The 20,935-nt window shown below is 42.6% G+C and overlaps 1 protein-coding gene across 1 annotated transcript in view; it reads left to right on the forward strand.

Moving 5' to 3' along the window:
- Positions 1 to 20,935, forward strand: part of WDFY4 (WDFY family member 4) — a 277,648-nt gene that overhangs the window by 45,651 nt on the left and 211,062 nt on the right. The window contains exon 12 of the mRNA XM_058542855.1: positions 6,784 to 6,877. Within this exon, the coding sequence (XP_058398838.1) occupies positions 6,784 to 6,877 (94 nt within the window). The remainder of the gene's footprint in view (positions 1 to 6,783; positions 6,878 to 20,935) is intronic.

A 20,935-nucleotide genomic window follows, 5' to 3' on the forward strand; every position in this document is an offset into this window, starting at 1 on the left:
TGTATCCAAAGTATCTGGAAAATATTTAGGTCAATAAATATTTGCTCAGTTGAATTGAATAAATTAACACCACCTGCTAGAAGCTTCTGGCCCCTTGGCCATTCTTTAGGGCTGGTGGTGCTGACAACAAGCTCACCACGGGTTGTGAGAGCAGCGCTATGGGCAGCGTGTTTGAAAATCAGGTACTTGTAATTTGGGATTAGGCTTGTGGGTTTTTTTCTTTGTTTGTATTTATTTTTTTTATTATTTTTTCAATTTGCATACAATAAAAGTCCCTTTTTTGGTGTATAGTTCTCTGGGTTTTAATTCATGTGTAGAGTCGTGTGACCACCACACCAACCAGGATACAGAACAGTCCCATCACCTCAAACAGTTCCCGAATATTGCCCCTTAGTAGTGAAACCCTTTCTCCACCCCTAACCCTGGCAACCACTCATCTATCCCTATAGTTTTGTCTTTTCTAGAATACCACATAAATGCAAGTACTTAGTGTGTAATCTTTTGAGGATGGCTTTAAACTCAGCGTAAGGCCTTTGAGATCCATCCAATTTGTTGTATCAGTAGCTCATACCTTTTCATTGCTTTGTAATATTCCATGATAGGGATACAAATGATTTCTCCCAGTCTGTAGCTTGTGTTTTCATCTTTATAGTATCTTTCACAGATCAAATGTCTTTAAATTTGACGAAGTGCAATTTATCAATTTTTTCTTTTATTGAGCTTTTTGTGTCATATCTAAGAACTCTTTGCCTAACCCAAGGTCATGAAGATTTTCTCCTATGTTTTCTTTTAAGAGTTAAAAAACTCTTAATCTATGACCTATTTTGAGTTACTTTTTATACAAGGTGAGAAGTTTAAGTTGAGATTCTGTTTTTGTGTGTTAGGATGTCCAATTCTTCCAGTGCTATTAGTTGAAAATAGTTTTTTTTTTCCATTGAATTGTCTTTGTACCTTTGTAAAAAATCAATTGGCCATATTTATGTAGGTCTTTTTCTGGACTGTCTATCCTGTTCCATTGATTTGTGTGCCTAGCCCTTTGCTAATACTGTCTTGATCACTGTAGCTTTATAATGTCATAAAACCAGCTAATGTGAGTTTTCCAAATTTATTCTTCCTTTTCAAAATTGTGTTGGTTATTTTAGTTTCTTTCCCTTTGGCTGTTCAAGTATATGTAAATTTAGTAATCAGCTTGCCTATATCTACAAAAAAATCCTGCTGATATTTTGATTGAAATTGCATTAAATCTATAGATGAATATGGGGAGAATTGAAATCTTAACTGTGTTGAATCTTCCAACCCACAAGCACAGTATGTTTTTCCATTTATATACATTTGTGTGTTTTTTTTTTTTAAGATCTGTGGTATTCAACATACAGAACCAGCAGATGTTTTTCTTAGGTTTATGCCTAAGCATTTGATCTTTTTTGGAGCACTATTTTAAGTGGTCATTTTTAAAGTTTTGTTTTCCAATTGTTTACTTCTAGTATATAAGCATATGGTTAATTTTCGTATGTTACTGTGCATCCTGAGACCTTGCTAAATTTACTTACTAGTTCTAGGAGCTTTTTTTTTTCATAGATTGGGATTGTCTATGTAGATAATAGTGTTTTCTGTGAATAGTGACAGTTGTATATCTTCCTTTCCAATCTGTTGTTCCAGCATGGTGTGGAGGAGGAATGGTGAGAGTGGACATCCTTGCCTTATTCTTAATCTTGGGGAGAAGGTTTTCAGTCTTTAGACATTGAATATTATACCAACTATGTTTTTTTTGGTAGGGACCCATTATTAGGTTATGGATGATTTCTTCTAGTTCTGGTTTACTGAGTTTTTATCATGAGCAGAAGTTGAATTTTTCAAAGGCCTTTTCTGCATATGATCATGTTTTTTTTCTTCTTTAGTTTACTCATGTGATGGATTACGTTGACTGATTTTTGAATAGTGAACCAGCCTTGCATTTGTGGGATAAGCCCAATTGGCCATAGTGCCTTACTTATTTTATACGTAGTTACATTTGATTTCCTGCTACTTTGTTGAGGATTTTTGTACCTATATTCATAGAGATGTTGGCAGGTAGTTTTCTTTTCTTGTACTTTTTTTTTTCTTGTACTTTTTTTTGTCTGCTTTTCGAATCAGGATAATTCTGGCCTCATAAAATGCATTGGGAAATATTCTCTTGTATTTTTTGAAAAAGGTTGTATAGAATGGGTGTTACCTTCTAAATGTGTGGTAGAATTCACCAGTGGAAACATCTGAGCCTGGAGTTTTCTTTGTGGAAAGGTTTTTAAGTACATATTCAGTTCTTGAACTAGCTATAAACTATTCTGGTTATTTCTTATTGCTTGACTTTTGTGGCTTTGAAGGAATTGGTCCATTTCATTTAAGTTGTTGAATTTATGTGCACAGAGTTGTTTGTAGTATTTTCTTTTTATCCTTTTAATGTCTGTGACGTGTGAGGTGATACTCTCTCTTTCATTCCTGATATTGATAATTTATGTCTTTCTCTCTTTGGTCAGTTTAGCCAGTGGTTTTTCAATTTTTAAAATGTTTTCAAAGAACTAGATTTCTACTTCATCTCTTTTCTCTATTGTTTTTCAGTTTTTAATTTCATTGATTTTTACTATCTTTATTGTTTTTTTCCTTCTGCTTGGGTTTGGGTTTATTTTTCTCCTTTTAAAAATAGTATCTTAGGGTGGAAGCTTAGATTTTTAATTGGAGATCTTTCTTCTTTTGTAATATAAGCATTTAATCCTATAAAATTTCCACTAAACACTGCTTTAACAGCATTTCATAATTTTTTCTATGATATATGTCCTTTTTATTTAAGTTTCAAATAGTTTAAATTTTTTCTTGAAACTTTCTCTTTGACCCATAGGCTATTTAGAAATATGTTGTTTTCAATATGAATATGTAGTACCACTGAATTGTACATTTAAAAATGATTAAGATAATAAGTTTTATGTTATGTGTATTTTACCACAATAAAAAAGAAATATTTGTTTAATTGTTAAGTACTTGGAGATTTTTCAGTTATCTTTCTGTTATTCATTTTTAATTTAATTCTGTTACTGAAAAACATATTTTGTATTATTTTACTTATTTGGAATGTTTCCAGGTTTGTTTCTTGACACAGAATACAGCCTATTGTGTCACACGTTCCATGGGAACGTGAAAAGCATGGGTACTGGCAGTCGTGGGGTGAAGTGTTCTATAAATGTCGGTTACATCATTTGGTTGATAGTGTTGCTCAGTTCTATATCTTTGATGGTTTTCTGTCTACTTTTTCTATCACGTACTGGGAGAAGAGTGTTGAAGTCTCCAGCTATAATTGTGAATTTGTCCATTTGTCCTTTCACTTCTATCGGTTTTTCTTTATGAATTTTGGTGCTCTGTTGCGAAGTGCCTACACAATTTGGATATTATGCCTCCTTTAATCATTATGCAATATAACCTGTTTATTCTTAGTAATTTTCCTTGCTCTAAAGTCCACTTTCTCTAAGATTAATACAGCCACACCAGCTTGCTTTTGATTAGTGTTAGCCTGGTATACATTTTTTCTATCCTTTTACTTTTAATCTCTCTATATATTATATTTAAAGTGGGTTTTTTGGGCTGGCCCAGTGGCATAATGGTTAAGTTTGCGCGCTCCGCTTTGGTGGCCCTGGGATTCACCAGTTCAGATCCTGGGTGCGGACCTACACACTGCTCATCAAGCCATGCTGAGGCAGCGTCCCACATAGAAGCTACTAGAAGGATGTACAACTATGACATACAACTATCTACTGGGGCTTTGGGGAGAAAAAAGGAAAAAAGGAGGAAGATTGCCAACAGTTGTTAGTTCAAGGCCAATCTTCCTCAAAAAAGACAAGAAATTGAAGCCCAATTCTTCATTTAAAAAAAAAGTGGGTTTTTTGTAGATGGCATATAGTTTGCTCTTTTATTTTTTTCCATTCTGACAATATATGTTTTAATTGGTGTATAGACCATTTTTATTTAAGGTAATGATTGATTTGTTTGGGTTTAGGTCTACCATTTTATTTTATTATTTTTATTTTTATTATTTTATTATTCGTTTTCTCCTTGTTCCTTCTTTTTCGTTCCTCTGTTTCTCGTTTCCTACCTTTTTGTGGATTATTTGAATATATCTTAGTATTTAGTATTTTAGAATTTATCTATTGAATTTTTGACTATCTTTGTCTAGTTTCTTTAGTGCTTCTCCTAAGATTACAATATACGTACATAATTAACTTTTAACGATCTACTTAGAATTACTATTTTGCTACTTCAAACGGAATATGGAAAACTTAGCTCCATGCAGGTCCCTTATCCTCCCCTATTTTTGTTGTAGCTATCATATGTATTACATCTAATACAATTTTCCTGGCAACCATAGTGCAAATTTTAAGAACTTAAGAAGAAAAAAAATAGCTATTATATTTATCCAAATATTTACCATTTTCTTTTGCTGTTTATTAATTCCTGAAATATCAAGTTTTCTTCTGTTATTATTTTCCTCCCTTCCAAAGAACTTCTTTTAGTATTATTTTCAGGGCATGTGCAATGGCAGAAAATTCTCTTTGTTTCCTTCCTCTGGGAATATATTTATTTTGCCTTCGTTCCTGAAGGATATTTTTGCTGGATATGGAATTCTGTGCATTTCTTTTCAGCACTTTAAAAATGTTGTTCCCCTGCCTTCTGATTTCTCAGGAGAAAATCCACAGTCATTCAAATTGTTGCTTCCCTGTGTGCAATATGTTGTTTTTTTCTGGCTGCTTTCAAAATTTTTTTGTTGTCTTTAGGGTTCAGCAATTGATTATGATGTGCCTGGGCATGGATTTCTTTGTTGATTTTGTTAGGGTTTTGCCAAGCTTCTTGAATCTTTAAGGTTATTTATTTCACCAAATTTGAAGAAATAATGACTAAAAACTTCCTGAACATTTTTTCTTTTTACACCACACTCTTTCTCCTCTCTTTGTAGAACTCCAGTGGCAAGAATGTTAGTTAGATCCTTTGGTATTGTGACATATGACCTTGAGATTTTTTTCATTTTTAAAAATCTTTTTCTTTTTTGTTGTCCAGATTGGGCAATTTCTATTGATTTATCTTCAAACTCATGAACTCGTTTTTCTCTCATCTTATTCTTCTATTGTTCTCATTCACTGGGATTGTAAAATTTCAGTTATTGTATTTTTCAGTTCTTAAATTTCTATTTGATTCTTTTTTATTGCTGCCATTTCTTTACCAAGACTGTCTAGTTTTCATTCCTTTCAAAACTATTCACCCTATTTCTTGGCGTTTGATCACTATTAGCTGATTTAAAGTTTTTGCCTGATGATTCCAACATCTGTGTCATCTCAGCCATGGCTTCTGTGGATTATCTTCTTCCATGAGAGGTATTGAGATTTCCCTGGTTTCTTCTATTTTGAGGAATTTCAAATTGTATCCTGGACATTTTGAATGTTATGAACTCTGGCTCTTGTTGACATCTTCTGAAGAGTGTTGATGATTTTGTTTTAGTAGGCAATCGACCCGGTTAGGTTCAGGCCACAAGTTCTTACCGTTCTTACCTTCTACATCAGTTCAGTTTTCAAAAACTTTGCATGTCGTTTTGATCTATCCTCCACTTGCCCTATGCAGTATCCAGTCTCAATGGTGGTCTAACCCTGAGTTCAGTTCTCAAAGCTTTTGGAATGTGGTTTAGGGTCAGATCCACACATGTGCAGCTCAGAATTGAGCCCAGAGGTTGATACACAACTTAATGGTCTCACTTTCTTAAACCTCCTCCTCTTCATCATCTCCCCAACACTTTCTGGTTCCCAGAGGCCCTTTCCTTCTCCCCTGTCTAGAAAGTCATGGTTTTCACTTCCCTGCTCTGCTCTGCACTTCCCACAACTGCACCTGTCTCTGGGGCCAACCAGGTAGAGGAAAAAGAAGCAAAATTAATGGGGATTTCACCTACACTCTTGAGACCACAGTTCCTCTGGTCGGAGAGAAGGGTTCTTCTCCCTGAGAGTGTCAGACACCTGCTTGGCTGCTGAGGCTGCTGTGGGGTTGCCTGGAGCCTGGGGTGAGAAAGAAAGGAGAAATCCAACAAAATAAATCCCAGGAGATCTCCTTTATCGTCTGTGACCTGTAGGGGCCTCCTTTCCTGCTCCTCAGACCACAGGAGAGGGCTTCTCTTGGAGGTCTGTCTGTCCTATGCACACCTGGTGCACAGTTCTGGGTTTTGGGCTCCCTGTGAGCCCATATCAGGGGATCCCGGAGGGGGAGCCCCAGGTATCTCATTGCCGATTGCATGGTGCTTTGGGTTTGGTTTCCTTCTCTGCTATTGTTTACTTTTCAGAGTCCTCAGGGAGCCGCTCGTGCATTCTATCTCAGTCTTCAGTTGCATTCAGTGAGTGGGACAGAGTAGAGTGTGCTTACACTATTTTGACGGTATCTAGAAGACCTGTATGTGTATGTTTAATATAAAATGAGAGCTTCTCCATCTCCTACGTATCTGGAGGTAAGGCGAGAGGACCATTGAACTAACTTCCATTAGGCACCAATTATGTGCCAGGCACAAAAGCAGTAGTCTATGTCTCTATGTGGAAAGTATGGTACTGTTAGCTCCATTGTACAGTTGGGGAAAATTAAACTCAGGTTAATTAGTTCAAGGTCATGTAGATAATAAGTAGCAGACTGAGGATGTATATCATGGCCTGTCTTAGAAAGATCCAGAAAGTTCTGTGAAAAACAGAACAGACTAGAAGCCTCAAGTCTGATGTCCTTCTCCTCTCTCTGCAGGATAGATGAAGGTGACGCTGTGATCATGCACCCCGGGGTCCTGTGCATCATGGTGAGGCTGCTGCCTCGGTTGTACCATGAAGATCACCCCCAGGTACCTGATGATGAATGCATGTATTTGTCTTTTTCACATGAATGATCTTTTAAGCTTCTCTGGCTGGAGATTCCTTTTTGCCTTTCCCCTCTGTACCCTGTGTTAGTAGAGCCACCTTTGCAAAGTGCCTCCTGCAGGGAAGTGCCAGTGTGTCTGAGACCCTTGATGGAGTTCTGCCTACCCTTCCAAAGCCATTCAAAACACATCACTTCTGTTGGTGAAGTGACTTGCCAAAAACAACAGCCAAACAGAAACCAAGTGAAATGATTTAACCTTCGTGAGGCAAGTCCCAGGTGCTAAGCACAGTGCTGGGCATTGGTGGGACCAGAAGTCCTCTGCCCCCTATTTATTCATCCATCCCGTGGGTGCTGGCTGTGATCCTGGCTCGGTGCTCTGTGCAGGACATGCAGGGCTAACAAGATGGATGCTGTCCATGGAGCCTGCATCTACAGTGGGGACCGGGAGCGAGTGATGGTGCAGACAGACTAAATAAATAAGCTCACAAATGAATATACAATTACAAATTGTGGCAAGCGACATTAAGGGAAAAAAAAAAAACAGGATGCTGAGAGAGAATAATGGGGATGGAGGTGAGGGGAAGACCTAATTAAATCTAATTTAGATGAAGGGATGGAGGTCAGGGAAGCCATCTCATAGATGGTGACATGTAAGCAGAGCCCTGAAAGATAAGTGGCAATTAACCAGGCAAGAAGGAGCCTGCTGCAGGGGCTGGGGTGGGAGTCAGGGGGAAGAGTGGGACATGTGCAGATGGGGCAGGCAGAGGAAGGCTGGAACGAGTGAGGCTCTCATGTGAACGGAGGGTGACACTATCAGGTTTTTGTATTACAAATATCTCTTTGGCTGTTGTGTGGAGGCTGGCCTGGGAATGAGGCTGTGTGGAAGAGGAAAGGAGAGAGTGGTTTAGGAAGCCATGTCCACAGTCCGGGTGACACATGGTGGTAGCTTGATTAGGGTGGTGTCTGTGGGAAAGTGTGAAAAGAAAGGAGATCTATTCAAAGACAAAATCACAAGACCTCGAGATGAACAGGGTACAGGCAGTGGAAGAGAGAGGAGTCACAGGGGACCCTCAAGTTCCTGTCCTAGCAGAACTAACGGCTCCAGCACAGGGAGGCAAGGTGGTGTGGGTGAGAGCATCAAGCAACTGAATGAGGCACATTCTGAGTCCGTACTCTCAATCAAAGAATAAGTTCTTTAGAAGTTCTGAGGAATAAACTGGACGAGTTGAGGAAGACCTGGAAAATATACACTTTAGATGAATTAGCAGCAGACGAAAGAGAATTAATTGACTTGAGCAGCTACTGTGTACCAGGCATGGTGCTGTGCCTTCCACTGCTTAATTTAATCCTCAGGGGAGGGTTATGGGGAGTATTATTGTCTCCATTTCACCCAGTCGGGAAGCGGGGGCTCAGATAATTTAAATGACTTTTAAGGAGTCCCAGTTGGTGGGCCTGGTATTAAATCTGGTCCTACCTGACGGCAACTCTCCTTGTCTTTCCCTGCACAGTGGTGGCTTCTATAGGAAGAATAGGGGGCAGGGCGCACACAAGTCTAGCTTTGCTTTGTTCAGGAGCAAAAAAGGAGGCAATATGTTTTAGGAAGTAATGGCAACTAGTTGGCATTATTAATCACAGCCTGAAAATGACAATGACCTAGTAAAAACTGCAAGCCCTCTGAAATCAGTGAGAGAAGTGGAGAGGAGGAGCAAAAGCCTTGATGTGTAGGGAAGGGAAGTGTTTTCACTAAGGATGTTCTGTAGTCTTCAGTACAGGAGTCAAAAAGGACTAACCTGGTTCCGTGTCTACACGTCCCTTTGTAACTGGAATCCTTGTTCTGATTCCTGGTCCTCTGCTGGGAAGTGATGATAAAGTGATTCTCAAGTCAATGAATAGGGACACATCTAACAGTGAAATGAAATGCACTTTGTATTGTTCAACATTTATGGGGAAGCAGTGGACCGGGATAAAATGGGTTTGAGTACTCCCTTAGTCATCTATTGCTGTGTAACAGACTGCTGCGTAGTTAACAATAACCATGTCATTCTTTCTCATGGATCTAGGGGTCAGGGATTTAGACACGCACAGGAGGGACGGCTCGTCTCTGCTGCACATGGTGTTGGCTGGGCTGGACCATCCCGGGTGGCTTCTTTACTCACAGGGCTGGCGCCTCACAAGGCTGGCTCAAGTGGCGAGGGGCTCAGCTGGGTCCGATTCAGTAGGATCCTGGATTCTCCTCCGTGTGGCTGTCTCCCTCTGGCCTGTAACTGTGTTCCTCCAAGTGGATTCTCCAGCAGACCACATAGCAGCTCAGGGCTCCCAAAGGCACAAAAGCAGAAGATGCCGGGCCTTCTAAACGCTTAGACCTGGAATGAGTCAGCATTGCTTCCACAGCATTCTGTTGGCCAAAACAAGTCACAGGTTCCGCTTAGACTCTGTGGGAAGGGACATATGCCTCCCCTACTGGTGTGAAGGGTGACATGTGTGTACAGGAGAGAGGAATTGTTGGGGGCCGTCGTTAAAGACCAGCCACCATCCTGCCTTAAGCATCCAACTGATGGATAAAAATATTTGACCCCTAAATCAAATGTCTTTTAGTCATTTCGTTATCTTAAGTCTAGAACCTTACTTTCTGTACCTTGGTATTCAAGACAGGGCCTGTCTGGAGCGTGTTAGAAACTAATACACATTGAGGGTTACCACTATGCCAGGAATATCATTTCATCAATATTCACAATAACTCATTAAAGTCCATGAGACTCTTCCCATTTTGCAGGTGCCTGAGTCTCAGGAAAGTTGTGCAACTTCTTAAGGTCATGTGGCTGATGAGAGGAGATCTGAAACTCATTTCCAGGCCCAAGGTCAAGACGTGTTTGATGAACGGGTCTCTCATCTTTGCAGCTCTCGCAGAATGGAAGGTCGTGTAGTCCAAGCATTGTACATTGTCTAGGTGCAGTTGCTTCATTGTGAGGATGTCTGGCTTCCGTGGCTGTATTTTGTGCCACGCAAGGTAGCTGAAATGAGAACAACCAAGCCACTGGTTCAGGTGGTCTTAACAGTCAAACGGTTGCTGATGGATGCCTTGTGCAAAACTCTACCTCAGTGATGACTGGTGAAGTGATGCAGAGCAAACAGTGGCCTGTCCTTCCATCTCGTAGTGGGAACTCTGTGATGAGCCTGAGCTCTAGATAAACTCCTTGAGTTGTCACCTTAGTGCATGGGGAAGAACTTTCACTCATCCTGGGATGGTAATTGGATTGAGTATGCAAATAAGAATTCCATTTGGTAGGATACTTTTTCTCTATTCGGGTCACAGTAATAATTAGGAAAAGTCTAATTGTCCCTCACTGTCTCTCAAATATACAAGTGAAATGTAGTGGTGCGTTTTCTCAAATATTTTCTGCATATGTCCAATCAGCAGCTATTAAAAGTTGGATAGGGGCCGGCCCTGTGGCTTAGCGGTTAAGTGCGGGCGCTCTGCTACTGGCGGCCTGGGTTCGGATCCCGGGCGCGCACTGACGCACCGCTTCTCTGGCCATGTGGAGGCCGCGTCCCACATACAGCAACTGGAGGGATGTGCAACTATGACATATGGCTATCTACTGGGGCTTTGGGGAAAAAAAGGAGGAGGATTGGCAATAGATATTAGCTCAGAGCCAGTCTTCCTCAGCAAAAAAGAGGAGGATTAGCACGGATGTTAGCTCAGGCCTGATCTTCCTCACAAAAAAGAAAAAAAAAGTTGGATAATTACAACTTAGAAATTATAATTGGAAATTATAGTTGGAAATTATAATTAATTTCTGAAAGAAGGAGGTGGGAAACTTCACAACAACAAATAGATTAGTAAGTCAAATGAGAAATGAGACCACACAAGAAAATGCTGAAATGAAACTGAATGTGGGACTGCAGATTTGGGTGCAGAAAAAGGAGCAGGCAGTTTCAGTAGATGGCAGTGTTACTAAAAGGATGGAATGTGCGTTTCCGCTCGTCTCCCTCTAGCTCTGCCTGATGGTTCCCAGCGTTCCTACACTCTTAGCCACATTACATTCCTCGTATGCTCTTCTTACCTTATGGATGAAAGATTGACGGCTTTCCAAGGTACAGATATCATTTTAGAAGTGACAACTTAGATAACTACATATGTGGGTTATCTGATTTATTTCTAATTGTGGCCACATTAAATTTGTTCTGTTCACAACCACGAGGTATTTTTTTCCTCTCCAAAATGCTAACACTGTGAGATGCTCTTGGAAACAGATCATCCAGCTGGGTTTTTTTTTTTTTGTCTCTTGTGTCATCACCAGTATTAAAATTGGACTGCGGGAATTTTACTGTGGCTGTTGCTGTCCTAAGCACAAGGCAAGATGGAGTCCAGCTCAGTTCTCTGGGTGCTGAGTTGGCCCCAGAAAGGAATAGCTAATTGGGAAGAAAGACGTTTTCCCTTTCCAGCATGCTCACAGCCACGAGGGTCCTGCCACAGGGACGTGGTTGTGGGCCAGAACCCTGACCAGTGGTGGGAGGGCTTTCCAGCGCCAGCATCACTCCACATCCACCACGGCTGTGGCCTTTATTCAGTTCTTAGCAGACGGTTATTTGCTTGTGCACATGACAACCGTAACTCAGAGGGTGGGAAGCCAGATCCAGTTTAGCAGAGGTGGAACTCAGCCTGTGTTGGAGCAACCAATGTGATGCGTTTGCTTCTATGAATAATTGCTAAACCCCTACGTGGTGCCACTGGGGGTTCAGAGACAAATGTCACAGGAGCTCACAGAGTGAGTTTGAGGGTGAGTAGGCGAGGAGTATAGAAGATAGTAAGACAACATTTTGATGGCTGTAACAAAGCCACAGAAAGGGGGACACGGGAGCAGGGCTTTAGAGAAAAGACGTGTCCATGCCGATCAGGTAGAGGAAGGGAAGAGAAGCTCAGACACAGAGAGAGGCACAAATGAAGATGCCCATTTGGAGACTTTGAATAGTTCACCTGGGCTAGATTAGACCACATGGGTAGAAAGGCAGTAAGAGGGCCTGGAAAGGTCAGCTGAAGCCACATGATGAAAGGCCTTGAATACCATGTTAAGAGGATTGAACTTTATTGAGTTACTGCCCATTGTCATCATCATCGTCACCATCATCATCACCATTAACATCATCATCACCATCACTATGTTTAATGAGCATCCACTATATGAAGGCAAAGTCTAGGCTCTGAAGACAGCAGATTTTGGTCAAATGTCAGCTCTGCCACTTAACACTCACAGAGCCATGGGAAATTGTTTAACCTCTTTGAGCCTTAGCTTTCTTTGCGGTAGTATGGGGATAATAATATCATCTCCCTCCCGGCATTAATGTGAGGAGTAAATGGAGCAATGCATGAGTGTTTAGCATGGCGAGCAGAACTTACACTGCAGCAGAAGGAGCACTTGCTACATGGTGTAGCTACTGCGATTAGTTGCCAAAAACTCTACAAGCATTTTATCATTTAATCTTATAATAACCCTGCAAGGTGGATATCAGCATTCCCACTTTGCAGATGAGGACTTGAAATTTGCAGCAATTAAGTGACAGAGTTAACACTGTTGCTAGGTGACAGATGTCCCTGACTTGAGGCTCCCAGACCTCCTGCCTCTATGCCAAGTTGCCCTTCCTGTGAGGACGTGGTAGCCATGGGAAGCTATTGGAAAGAAATGACATGGTCAGACTCAGAGATTAGAGAGACTGTTGTCGATAGTTGGTCTGCACCTAGAGTCATTGTTGGGTGTGTTCCAGACTCTGCTGCCATGGAAACCTCCTGTGTAGTCTAATGGGACAGAAAGATCGGACATGGGGCTGCATTTGTCTATCAACTCATTTGTGTCTTAATTTGGAAAAGGGTGCCATTTTCTGGAATTAGCCTGTATTTCAAACACATTGAACTAATCGTATGGGTTTCAAATAACTAAAATATTGACAGCATTAATAGCCCCGGATAGCACTGAGTAAGGGCAGGCTATTTGAAAAAAGGGCCATTTCCTCCAACAAGGAAATTGGTGAGTCTTGCTTTGTTAAATTATGACACATTAGAAATTCCAAATATGTTAAATTTTTATGTATGTTACACTCTTTCATACTGAATCCCATCCTCTAAATATTTCTTTTACTTGAGTGAAAGCAGGTTTGAATCCTGGGCGTGGACCTACGCACCACTCATCAAACCATGTGTGATAGTGTCCCACATACAAAATAGAGGAAGATGGGCACAGATGTTAGCTCAAGACTAATCTTCCTCAGCAAAAAGAGGAGGAGAGACAACAGATGTTGGCTCAGAGCCAATCTTCCTCACCCCCTAAAAAAAAAACCAAAAAAACCTCAGATCCCAGTCAAAATCCAGGTGACTTTTTAGGGTAACTTCTTAAACAGAGCAAATAGACATAGTCTCACATGGAGATGAAGAAGATCAAAAGTAAGCTACAATGGGCGTAGAATGATGAAGGGGAAGTTAAAGTTGATAGGATAAGTTCTGTCCCAATTATCAGGTGACCTTGCTTCTAGCTCCGTTTACCATCATTATTTCTGACTTACATAGGCCACTGCTGTCTCTGCACCTCGATTGCAGCTACTTAGATTTGGCCTAGATCACAGGGGTTGCAGACTCAATGTCTTGGGAAATGCATAAATCAAGCCAGGTGTAAACAATAGGGAGTGGTGGGGCCTGTGGCTACAGGGAAGGGTGCTTGCCCTGTCTAAAGGTACTCACATTTAACTAGGGGGAATGAAACAGAAGCAAAGCCAAACTATGCCTACCAGATACATCACTTCTATAGATTAGCGGTTGACAACCCTATGAGATACTAGGTTCCCTTCCTTATAATGAGTACTTGACTCAGTGTTAAAATCATGGGCTTTGGAGTAAGACCTGGGTTGGGGTGCCAGTTCTTCCACTCGTTACCTATGTGGCCTTAGGAAACTGGTGTAACCTCGTCAAGTGTCAGGGTCCTCCTGATAATATTTTCCCATTGAGAAGAGTAGTGGAGAGGATGCTTGTGGAGTACTGAGCACTGCACCTGGCATGCAGTGTTGCTCCTCAGGTGCTGGCTCCACCATACCCCTGCCTTTCTCATCTAGTTTTGGCACTCTGTGTTCCTAGGATTCTGGGTCATGGTATATAAAATCTTGGAAATATTAAAAGGAAGGTAATACATTTTAGGTATATTTCCAACTGGCATTATACTACTGATAAATTAATAACAGAGAATTGATGTTGAACTGTATGTTAATATCCACTTATGAATCAAAAGACTGAGTCCTCTCTCCTGCCTTTGTTGCATTTGATTAGTCACCTGGGTGAAGCTCAAGTGGCAGACAGCATAAAGCTGGGATGAGGAGTTACCAGTTGGATGACAAAATGGGGAAGGTCTCTACTAGCCTGTGCAATGGATCAGAATCTATTGAATCAAAATTCAGTGGAGATAATCAGGCCTGTGCTCATACCTTAATGCATACATGTGAGCACACACACACACACACACACACACACACTCTGGGTGGGGAAAAACAGAAGAGCATGTGTAAAAGAGTCCCAGGAGGTTTAGTGCAAGGTCAATAATAGACCCGAGTGAGGTGACGGCAGCTCTATGGTGAATTCTACTTTGGGCTATATTTATAGAAGTATAGTGCCTAGCTAAAGGAAGGTGATGATCTGACCGATCCCTTAGCATATCACACCTGTATTTGTCCAGAGGTGAGAAACCAGGGTGATGAGGAGCCTAAAAAGTCTCCTTGGTCATGGGAAGATTAGTCAAGATCTCAGAGGATGTACCCTAGAGAGAAAAAGATGCTGGAAGAATGAGAGCTGGGCAAATACTTGCTGGTTGCCTGGTGGTAGAACAATGGAAGACAGACAAGGACCAGTTAGTTAAACAGCGAAAGATTTGGGCTTAATATAAGGACACACTTGCTGAAACTGGATGGGTAGCTGTGGAGAGAGTGAGTGTTCCAAACGAGGTGTTAGGTTTGCAATGGAGAGAATCCAGCACCTGGACCAGAGTTGGAGTTGGTGAACCCCGTGATCCTGACCAGATCTGAGAGTCCATGGCTTGGGAATGTGGCCATCCGTGAGGTTGTGTATACCTGAGACATCTACCTGGGCTCTCAAGATGGCGGAAATGGCCAAACCCATTTAGGTGTGGTTCACGGCAAATGCTGTGTGCTGATTACTAAATTCAGGTGACTCCTGTGTGAGGCAGAGCCATGAGCACTTAGTTTTCCTATGAGTTTTGAGGGGGTTGGCCGAAGACAGGATGGGGTGGGTCCACAGTGCCCAATCCACAGTGTCAACAGTGTAGTTGGCTTTGCCTGGACTCAGCTCCAGGCTGATTCAGCTCCCACCACATCCCTGACCTACAGGCGGTGGAGGTGCTGCTGCTCACAGAACCCTCAAGGCAAAGGGGAGCCCTAGCACCAGCTGGTGCTCTGTGAGCTTCAGCACCCAGGGGCCTGAGAGGCAGCGACTGCAGCCACGAAGTAGCCTCTGGAGTGGACCTCCTGGTTGAACTCTTGCCCCTCCACTCACCATGTAACCTCAGTTAGCTGTAATCTCTCTGGGCCTCAGTTCCCTCATCTGTAAAAATGGGGTAATGATAGCATCCAGCTCAGGGTGTTTATCTGAGGTTTAAATGAGCTAGCACATGAGAGCACTTAGAAAGGTGCCTACAAAGAGTAAGTGCGCAGTGACGTGAGCTCCCATCACTGGTTACGGGGCCTGAGAACAAGGCAGGTGTGCTCCTGCTCTTGTACTGAGTTGGCACAATGCACAGCGGCCATGCAAACTGCTGCTTGGTTGGAAGGAATCTTATTGGTATTAGGTGAGAAAAGAAGACTGCAACTAAGAGGGGTTAATATCCGGCAAACACTTGCATCTTGCAAGAAAAAGTGCTTTGATAGATGCTATTTCTATTGCCTCCCACAGAAAACATACCAGTGAGGTAGGTGTTTTCATTATTCTCATTCTAAAGCTAAGGAACCCGAGGCTTAGAGAAAGTAACTAGCCCACTCTTGCCTATTATTAGTGTCAAATGAGCATGAGAACTTACTTCTGGGTGGATATTTGTGTGCCCTGTGCCTAGAAAAGGAAGGAAGAGTGAATGTTGATTTGGAAGCTTGGAAGCAACACACCAGGGCTTGAGCCACAATTTGCTTGTGAATAGATCCCTCATCTCTATAAGAGACTGTGTACTCTACAGTCTGTTCGAGGAACATCCTCTAGACAATCACGGATGGAAATCTGTTAACAACAACAACGTCTGTTTTAAAAATATCTCTTAACAAAAGAGTTGTGTCAGCTGTTTACTTTGGCCAAAGCAATAGAGACACTCAGGGTGAGTTAATGCCTCCTTTCCTGAGCTACCTAACGATGCCCCAGTCACAGATGGGAAGCGTCTGGCCAGAGGGTGGTATTGGGTCTCAGGGGGCCTTCTGTTGGGCTCTACTGTTCACCCGCTCAGTATTGGGCTCCACTGTTCACCCGATCAGTGTTGGGCTCCACTGTTCACCCGATCAGTGTTGGGCTCCACTGTTCACCCAATCCAGCTATCATGGAGCAAGGGGGTGTGTCCCAGCTGATGGAAACTCCACAGATGTTTCAGGTTCCAGGCTGTGCAGGCATTTTCCTGGATGGATGCTTACAAGCTGATTTCCCTGGTGATGTTCTCAGGCTCCATCTCAGGGCTGATCACAGGTTCACTGAGGGGAGAGGTTTGGGTGCTGGCGATGACTGAACTCGATTGATAGCTGTCCATGATCCCCAGCCTTTCCCTGAAAGGCCGTGCTCACTCTCACCCCCTGGCCTTTGCACATACTGCTCCCTCTCCCAGAATGACCATTTCCCCTGCTGGCCTGGCTCTGTCTTCATTATCCTTAAACACTTAGTTGGCACATCACCTTTTTTGACCACCCTCTCAGCGCTCTGGGTTAGGTGCACTTCCTATGTTCTAGAACACCTTTGTGCCCTTGTGCTCGCACTTACTAGCAGCTATTGAGTTTGAGGGACAGAGTTAGGTGCTAGGGAACAAGCGTGAGGAGTCATTGTCTCAGGCAGCAGCTCACAGTGTGGTGGGGTGGGGGCAGGCAGGAAGAGATAGAAAGATCGAGATAGAGAGAGAGAGAAAGCAAGCCTGTCATAGTGTGGTATTTATCATTATTGAAGTGTGGACACAGCGCTGGTTGGGAAAATCAGAAGGTTTCTTAGATGAGAGGACATGCAAATTTTCTCTTGAATAATAATTAGGAGCTCAGCAAAGAGATGGGATTGGAAAGGACATCCCAAACTTTTGGCATCAGTCAAAAAGGGGGTGACGTATTTAGCAAAGGTGAGAATGTTACTAGGGCTGGAGTACAGGGGAGGATGGGAAGCAAAGTTGGAAAGAGACAAATACTATATAAATATAAGATCATAGGCTTCTGTTACCAGGAAGCGTTGGCCATCATACGTATATAATTCACAAAAGAAGCAGAAGGTTTGGAGCAGGCATCCATGTGCATCTTGGTCTTAGTTGCAAATCTGTACAAGTGCATCAAGGAGGCCATGCCTTTACACATGGGTTCTACTGATTAGATGGGATTTGGACCCTCTGACACCTAAATCAAGATCACAGGCCCCCATGCCTACAAGGCCATATGGGCACCACAAGTGTATCAAGCTGGTGGGGACTATGGTCGAAAGGAAAGTTCGCACCCATATAAAGAAAGAACTAGTTCTAATTAATCAAAGATAAAAAAACAAACAAACTTGTCAAGTGGAACACATCTGTGGGCCCTGTTTATCCGTGACATCCTGAATAGCTGAGGTCACCTAAATTGTATCATCTCTCTTCCAACATCATCAAATAAAGAACATTTCAACCAAATTGGAACAAGCGCCTACTACAAATTTGAGTAGCTCAGTAGAAGCCCGAGTTCTTTCTAAGTGTCCGGGGGAAGCAGGCACTGGTCACCTGATGGTTTTTACATCTATGTCAGGTTGATGTGTTTGATACCCAGAAGACACACATGGACTGGTGTACCCAAAGCCCATGGCTCCTTGGAGGGACTCACCCCACGGGGACCCAGCCCTTCTTGGTCTTAGTTGCAAATCTGTACAAGTGCATCAAGGAGGCCATGCCTTTACACATGGGTTCTACTGATTAGATGGGATTTGGACCCTCTGACACCTAAATCAAGATCACAGGCCCCCATGCCTACAAGGTCATATGGGCCTTGGTCTGGGACCAAGGTCCCATGGTCTGGGACCATGTTAATCTGTACCAAGAGAGAAAGTGGGGAAGGGAGAGATAAAGAAGAATAAACATCCACAGCTGGATGAGGATGGACTTGAAATCTTGACTATTAAGTGGAGAAAGCAGACAACTCCTTAAGCCGCCCCGCAAATTGCTCTGTGATAATTTGCCTTGCGGGTCCAGCCTGACGGCCAGCCTGTTGACCCTGCGCGCTTACTACTAAGGCCTAATTGAACCACCACCCCCTTTCCTGCGTTGGGAGTGATATGTGTTAGGAAAATCAATCCGTTTGCATGGGGAGAAACCAGACTGGTTTCCTGCTACTGCTCATATTTTCACTAAAACCCTATTTTACTGGAACCAACATTGAAAAAAACAGCACATTTTATTCAAAACAAGGCAATATTGGTATTGACAGAGCTGCAGTGGTAATGAGGACGATCAATTCTCCCTCCTCCATTATAGAGTATTGAGCAATTTTGGAGTAAATTTGTGGCATCGTTAGACAAGATCAGCATTTCTCCCTTTTGAAAACTTTTTCTTTTTATCTCTTTTGCATATTTAGATTTTAAGTATTCCTGCTCTGGTGAAAAAAAAAAAAAAAGCAAAAACAAGAACAAAAAAGAAAGCCAAAAGTTCCCAAAGAAATAAGTGAAGTTCTGATAATAAAAACTGGAGATGCTAGACATTTCTTTCTAATTCTTATTAATAATACATTGTGATGTTATTTTTGCATCTTGCTTCATGCAGACTGTCTCCCCAACTCTCACCCCAAATTAAAAGGCTGCAGATACTAAATAATCCAAGTTCTGGGAGAGGGAAACTTCAAGGCAAGAGGGCGGCAGCTCCCTTTCTGTTTGGAGAAGAGGGAAGAAGAAAGAAGGCAGAGGTGCAGGCTCTGTTGGGTGCAGGAAGGGACTCAGAGCATCAGGAGAAAGATCTGGGGAAGGGAGTCAGGGAGGCTGGATAGATCTCCACACGGAAGAGCTCCTCAAAGTAAGTGACGGAGTTGTTGAGTGCAAATTAGTTTTGGCATTTCTATCTTCTGTTTCTCGTTCCTTTTGGGCTACACATGTCCCTCTACCAGCTCATGCTGGCTGTGCTAATTCCACAGTGACAGGGAAGAGGACTGTCTCAGTCCATTCGGGCTGCTATAACAGAATATCATAGGCTAGGTAACTTATAAACAACAGAAATTTATTTGTCACAGTTCTGGAGGCTGGGAAGTCCAAGATCAGGATGCTGGCAGATTTGCTGTCTGGCGAGGGCCCACTTCCTCAGTGATGGCCCTCTTCTTACTGGGAATTCCAAGATCAGGATGCTGGCAGATTTGCTGTCTGGCGAGGGCCCACTTCCTCAGTGATGGCCCTCTTCTTACTGTGTCCTTATATGGCACAAGGGGAGAGGGAGCTCTCTGGAGTCTCTTTTATAAAGGCACTAATCCCATTCATGAGGGTTCCATCCATATATGCCTCCCAAAGGCCCCACCTCCAAATACCATTGCATTGGAAATGAGGTTTCAACATACAAATTTGGGGGATGCAAACCTTCCGTCCATTGCCAGGACCATCTTCTCCAAGTGACGAGCTCTCTCCTTGACGTGAGTGATGCTGGTAAAACCATGACATTTCAGAATGACAAAATCCTGCTTGCAAGCAATCTGCCTGAAAAACCATTCTAATAGAGTTTAAATTTTAAACTAAAATTAAAATAGTCTAGAATTTTAAGTCAGAAATGTTACTGAAGCTATAGTAAAGATGGGAATTTCACTGAATGCCATCAGTTCGAGGCATTTGAAGAGCTATAGGTGCTGTGCTCCTGGAAGGCAGGAGGAAGCACAGGTGGGTGAGCTATGTGACCCATGCGTTTTTTAAAAAATCTAAAACCTGATGATAAACAGCATAAATATATTTCCCCATACATTTTAATCCTTGAAAGATATATGCTACAAAACATTGTCTGTGGCCTGTGGAAGAAAGTTGTCTTAGTAATTTCTGTCCCTTAGGGATACAAACGTATTCTTGACTGTCTCGGGGCAGGATGCCCCCACATCACTGCTCATGTCAGGGGGAGATGGTGGAGAGAGGTGATTCTGGGTGTGGGGTCTGGAGTCAAAGCTAGGCTCTGCCCTTACTCTGCGGCCTGGACAATTCACTTCTCTGGGCTCAGTTTCCTCACCTGTAAAATTAAGATAGTAACAGTACCTTCCTCACAGGGTTCCTTACAGGGATGCTATGATCTACACATGTCAAAATGCTTCGAGTCGGGCCCAGCACATCCCGGACACCCAGGAAATAGTCTCATCACCGGGTACAACCTAGTCCTCAAAGTAGATGCTAGGCCTGGATTCCTTTCTAAACCCAAGAGCTCCCTGAAATGTATGAGGGGCTGCAGGGAACCCCTCTCCTCCCAGATGCTGTAAATTCTTTGCTGGAGCCCATCTCCCATTGTGCCGAGACTGTCTCCTCACTTATCTCACCTTAGCCTGTGATTCCTTTGAGCAGGGACAATGTCTTACTCAGTTTGAAGTGCCTAAAACTTACCCAGAACCTGACATTGAAGAGGCAGTTGGTACTTATTTGAGGGAGAAGAGGAAGACAGGGAAGCAGGGAAGGACTCCTGGAAAGCTTTCCTGGGGGTGTGGGCAACGGAGGGTCTGTGACTGGATGGGACCGGAAGCCAGAAAGAGATTTCTCAAATAGGTGCCTTTATGGTTACTCTTGGCTTTACTTTCATGGACTAACCTAGACGAGATCTACATTGTTGTAGATCTTTTCTTGAAAACAAAAACCAGG

The sequence above is a fragment of the Diceros bicornis genome, chromosome 6 (assembly GCF_020826845.1).
Source record: "Diceros bicornis minor isolate mBicDic1 chromosome 6, mDicBic1.mat.cur, whole genome shotgun sequence".
In the NCBI taxonomy this organism is placed as follows: Eukaryota; Metazoa; Chordata; class Mammalia; order Perissodactyla; family Rhinocerotidae; genus Diceros; species Diceros bicornis.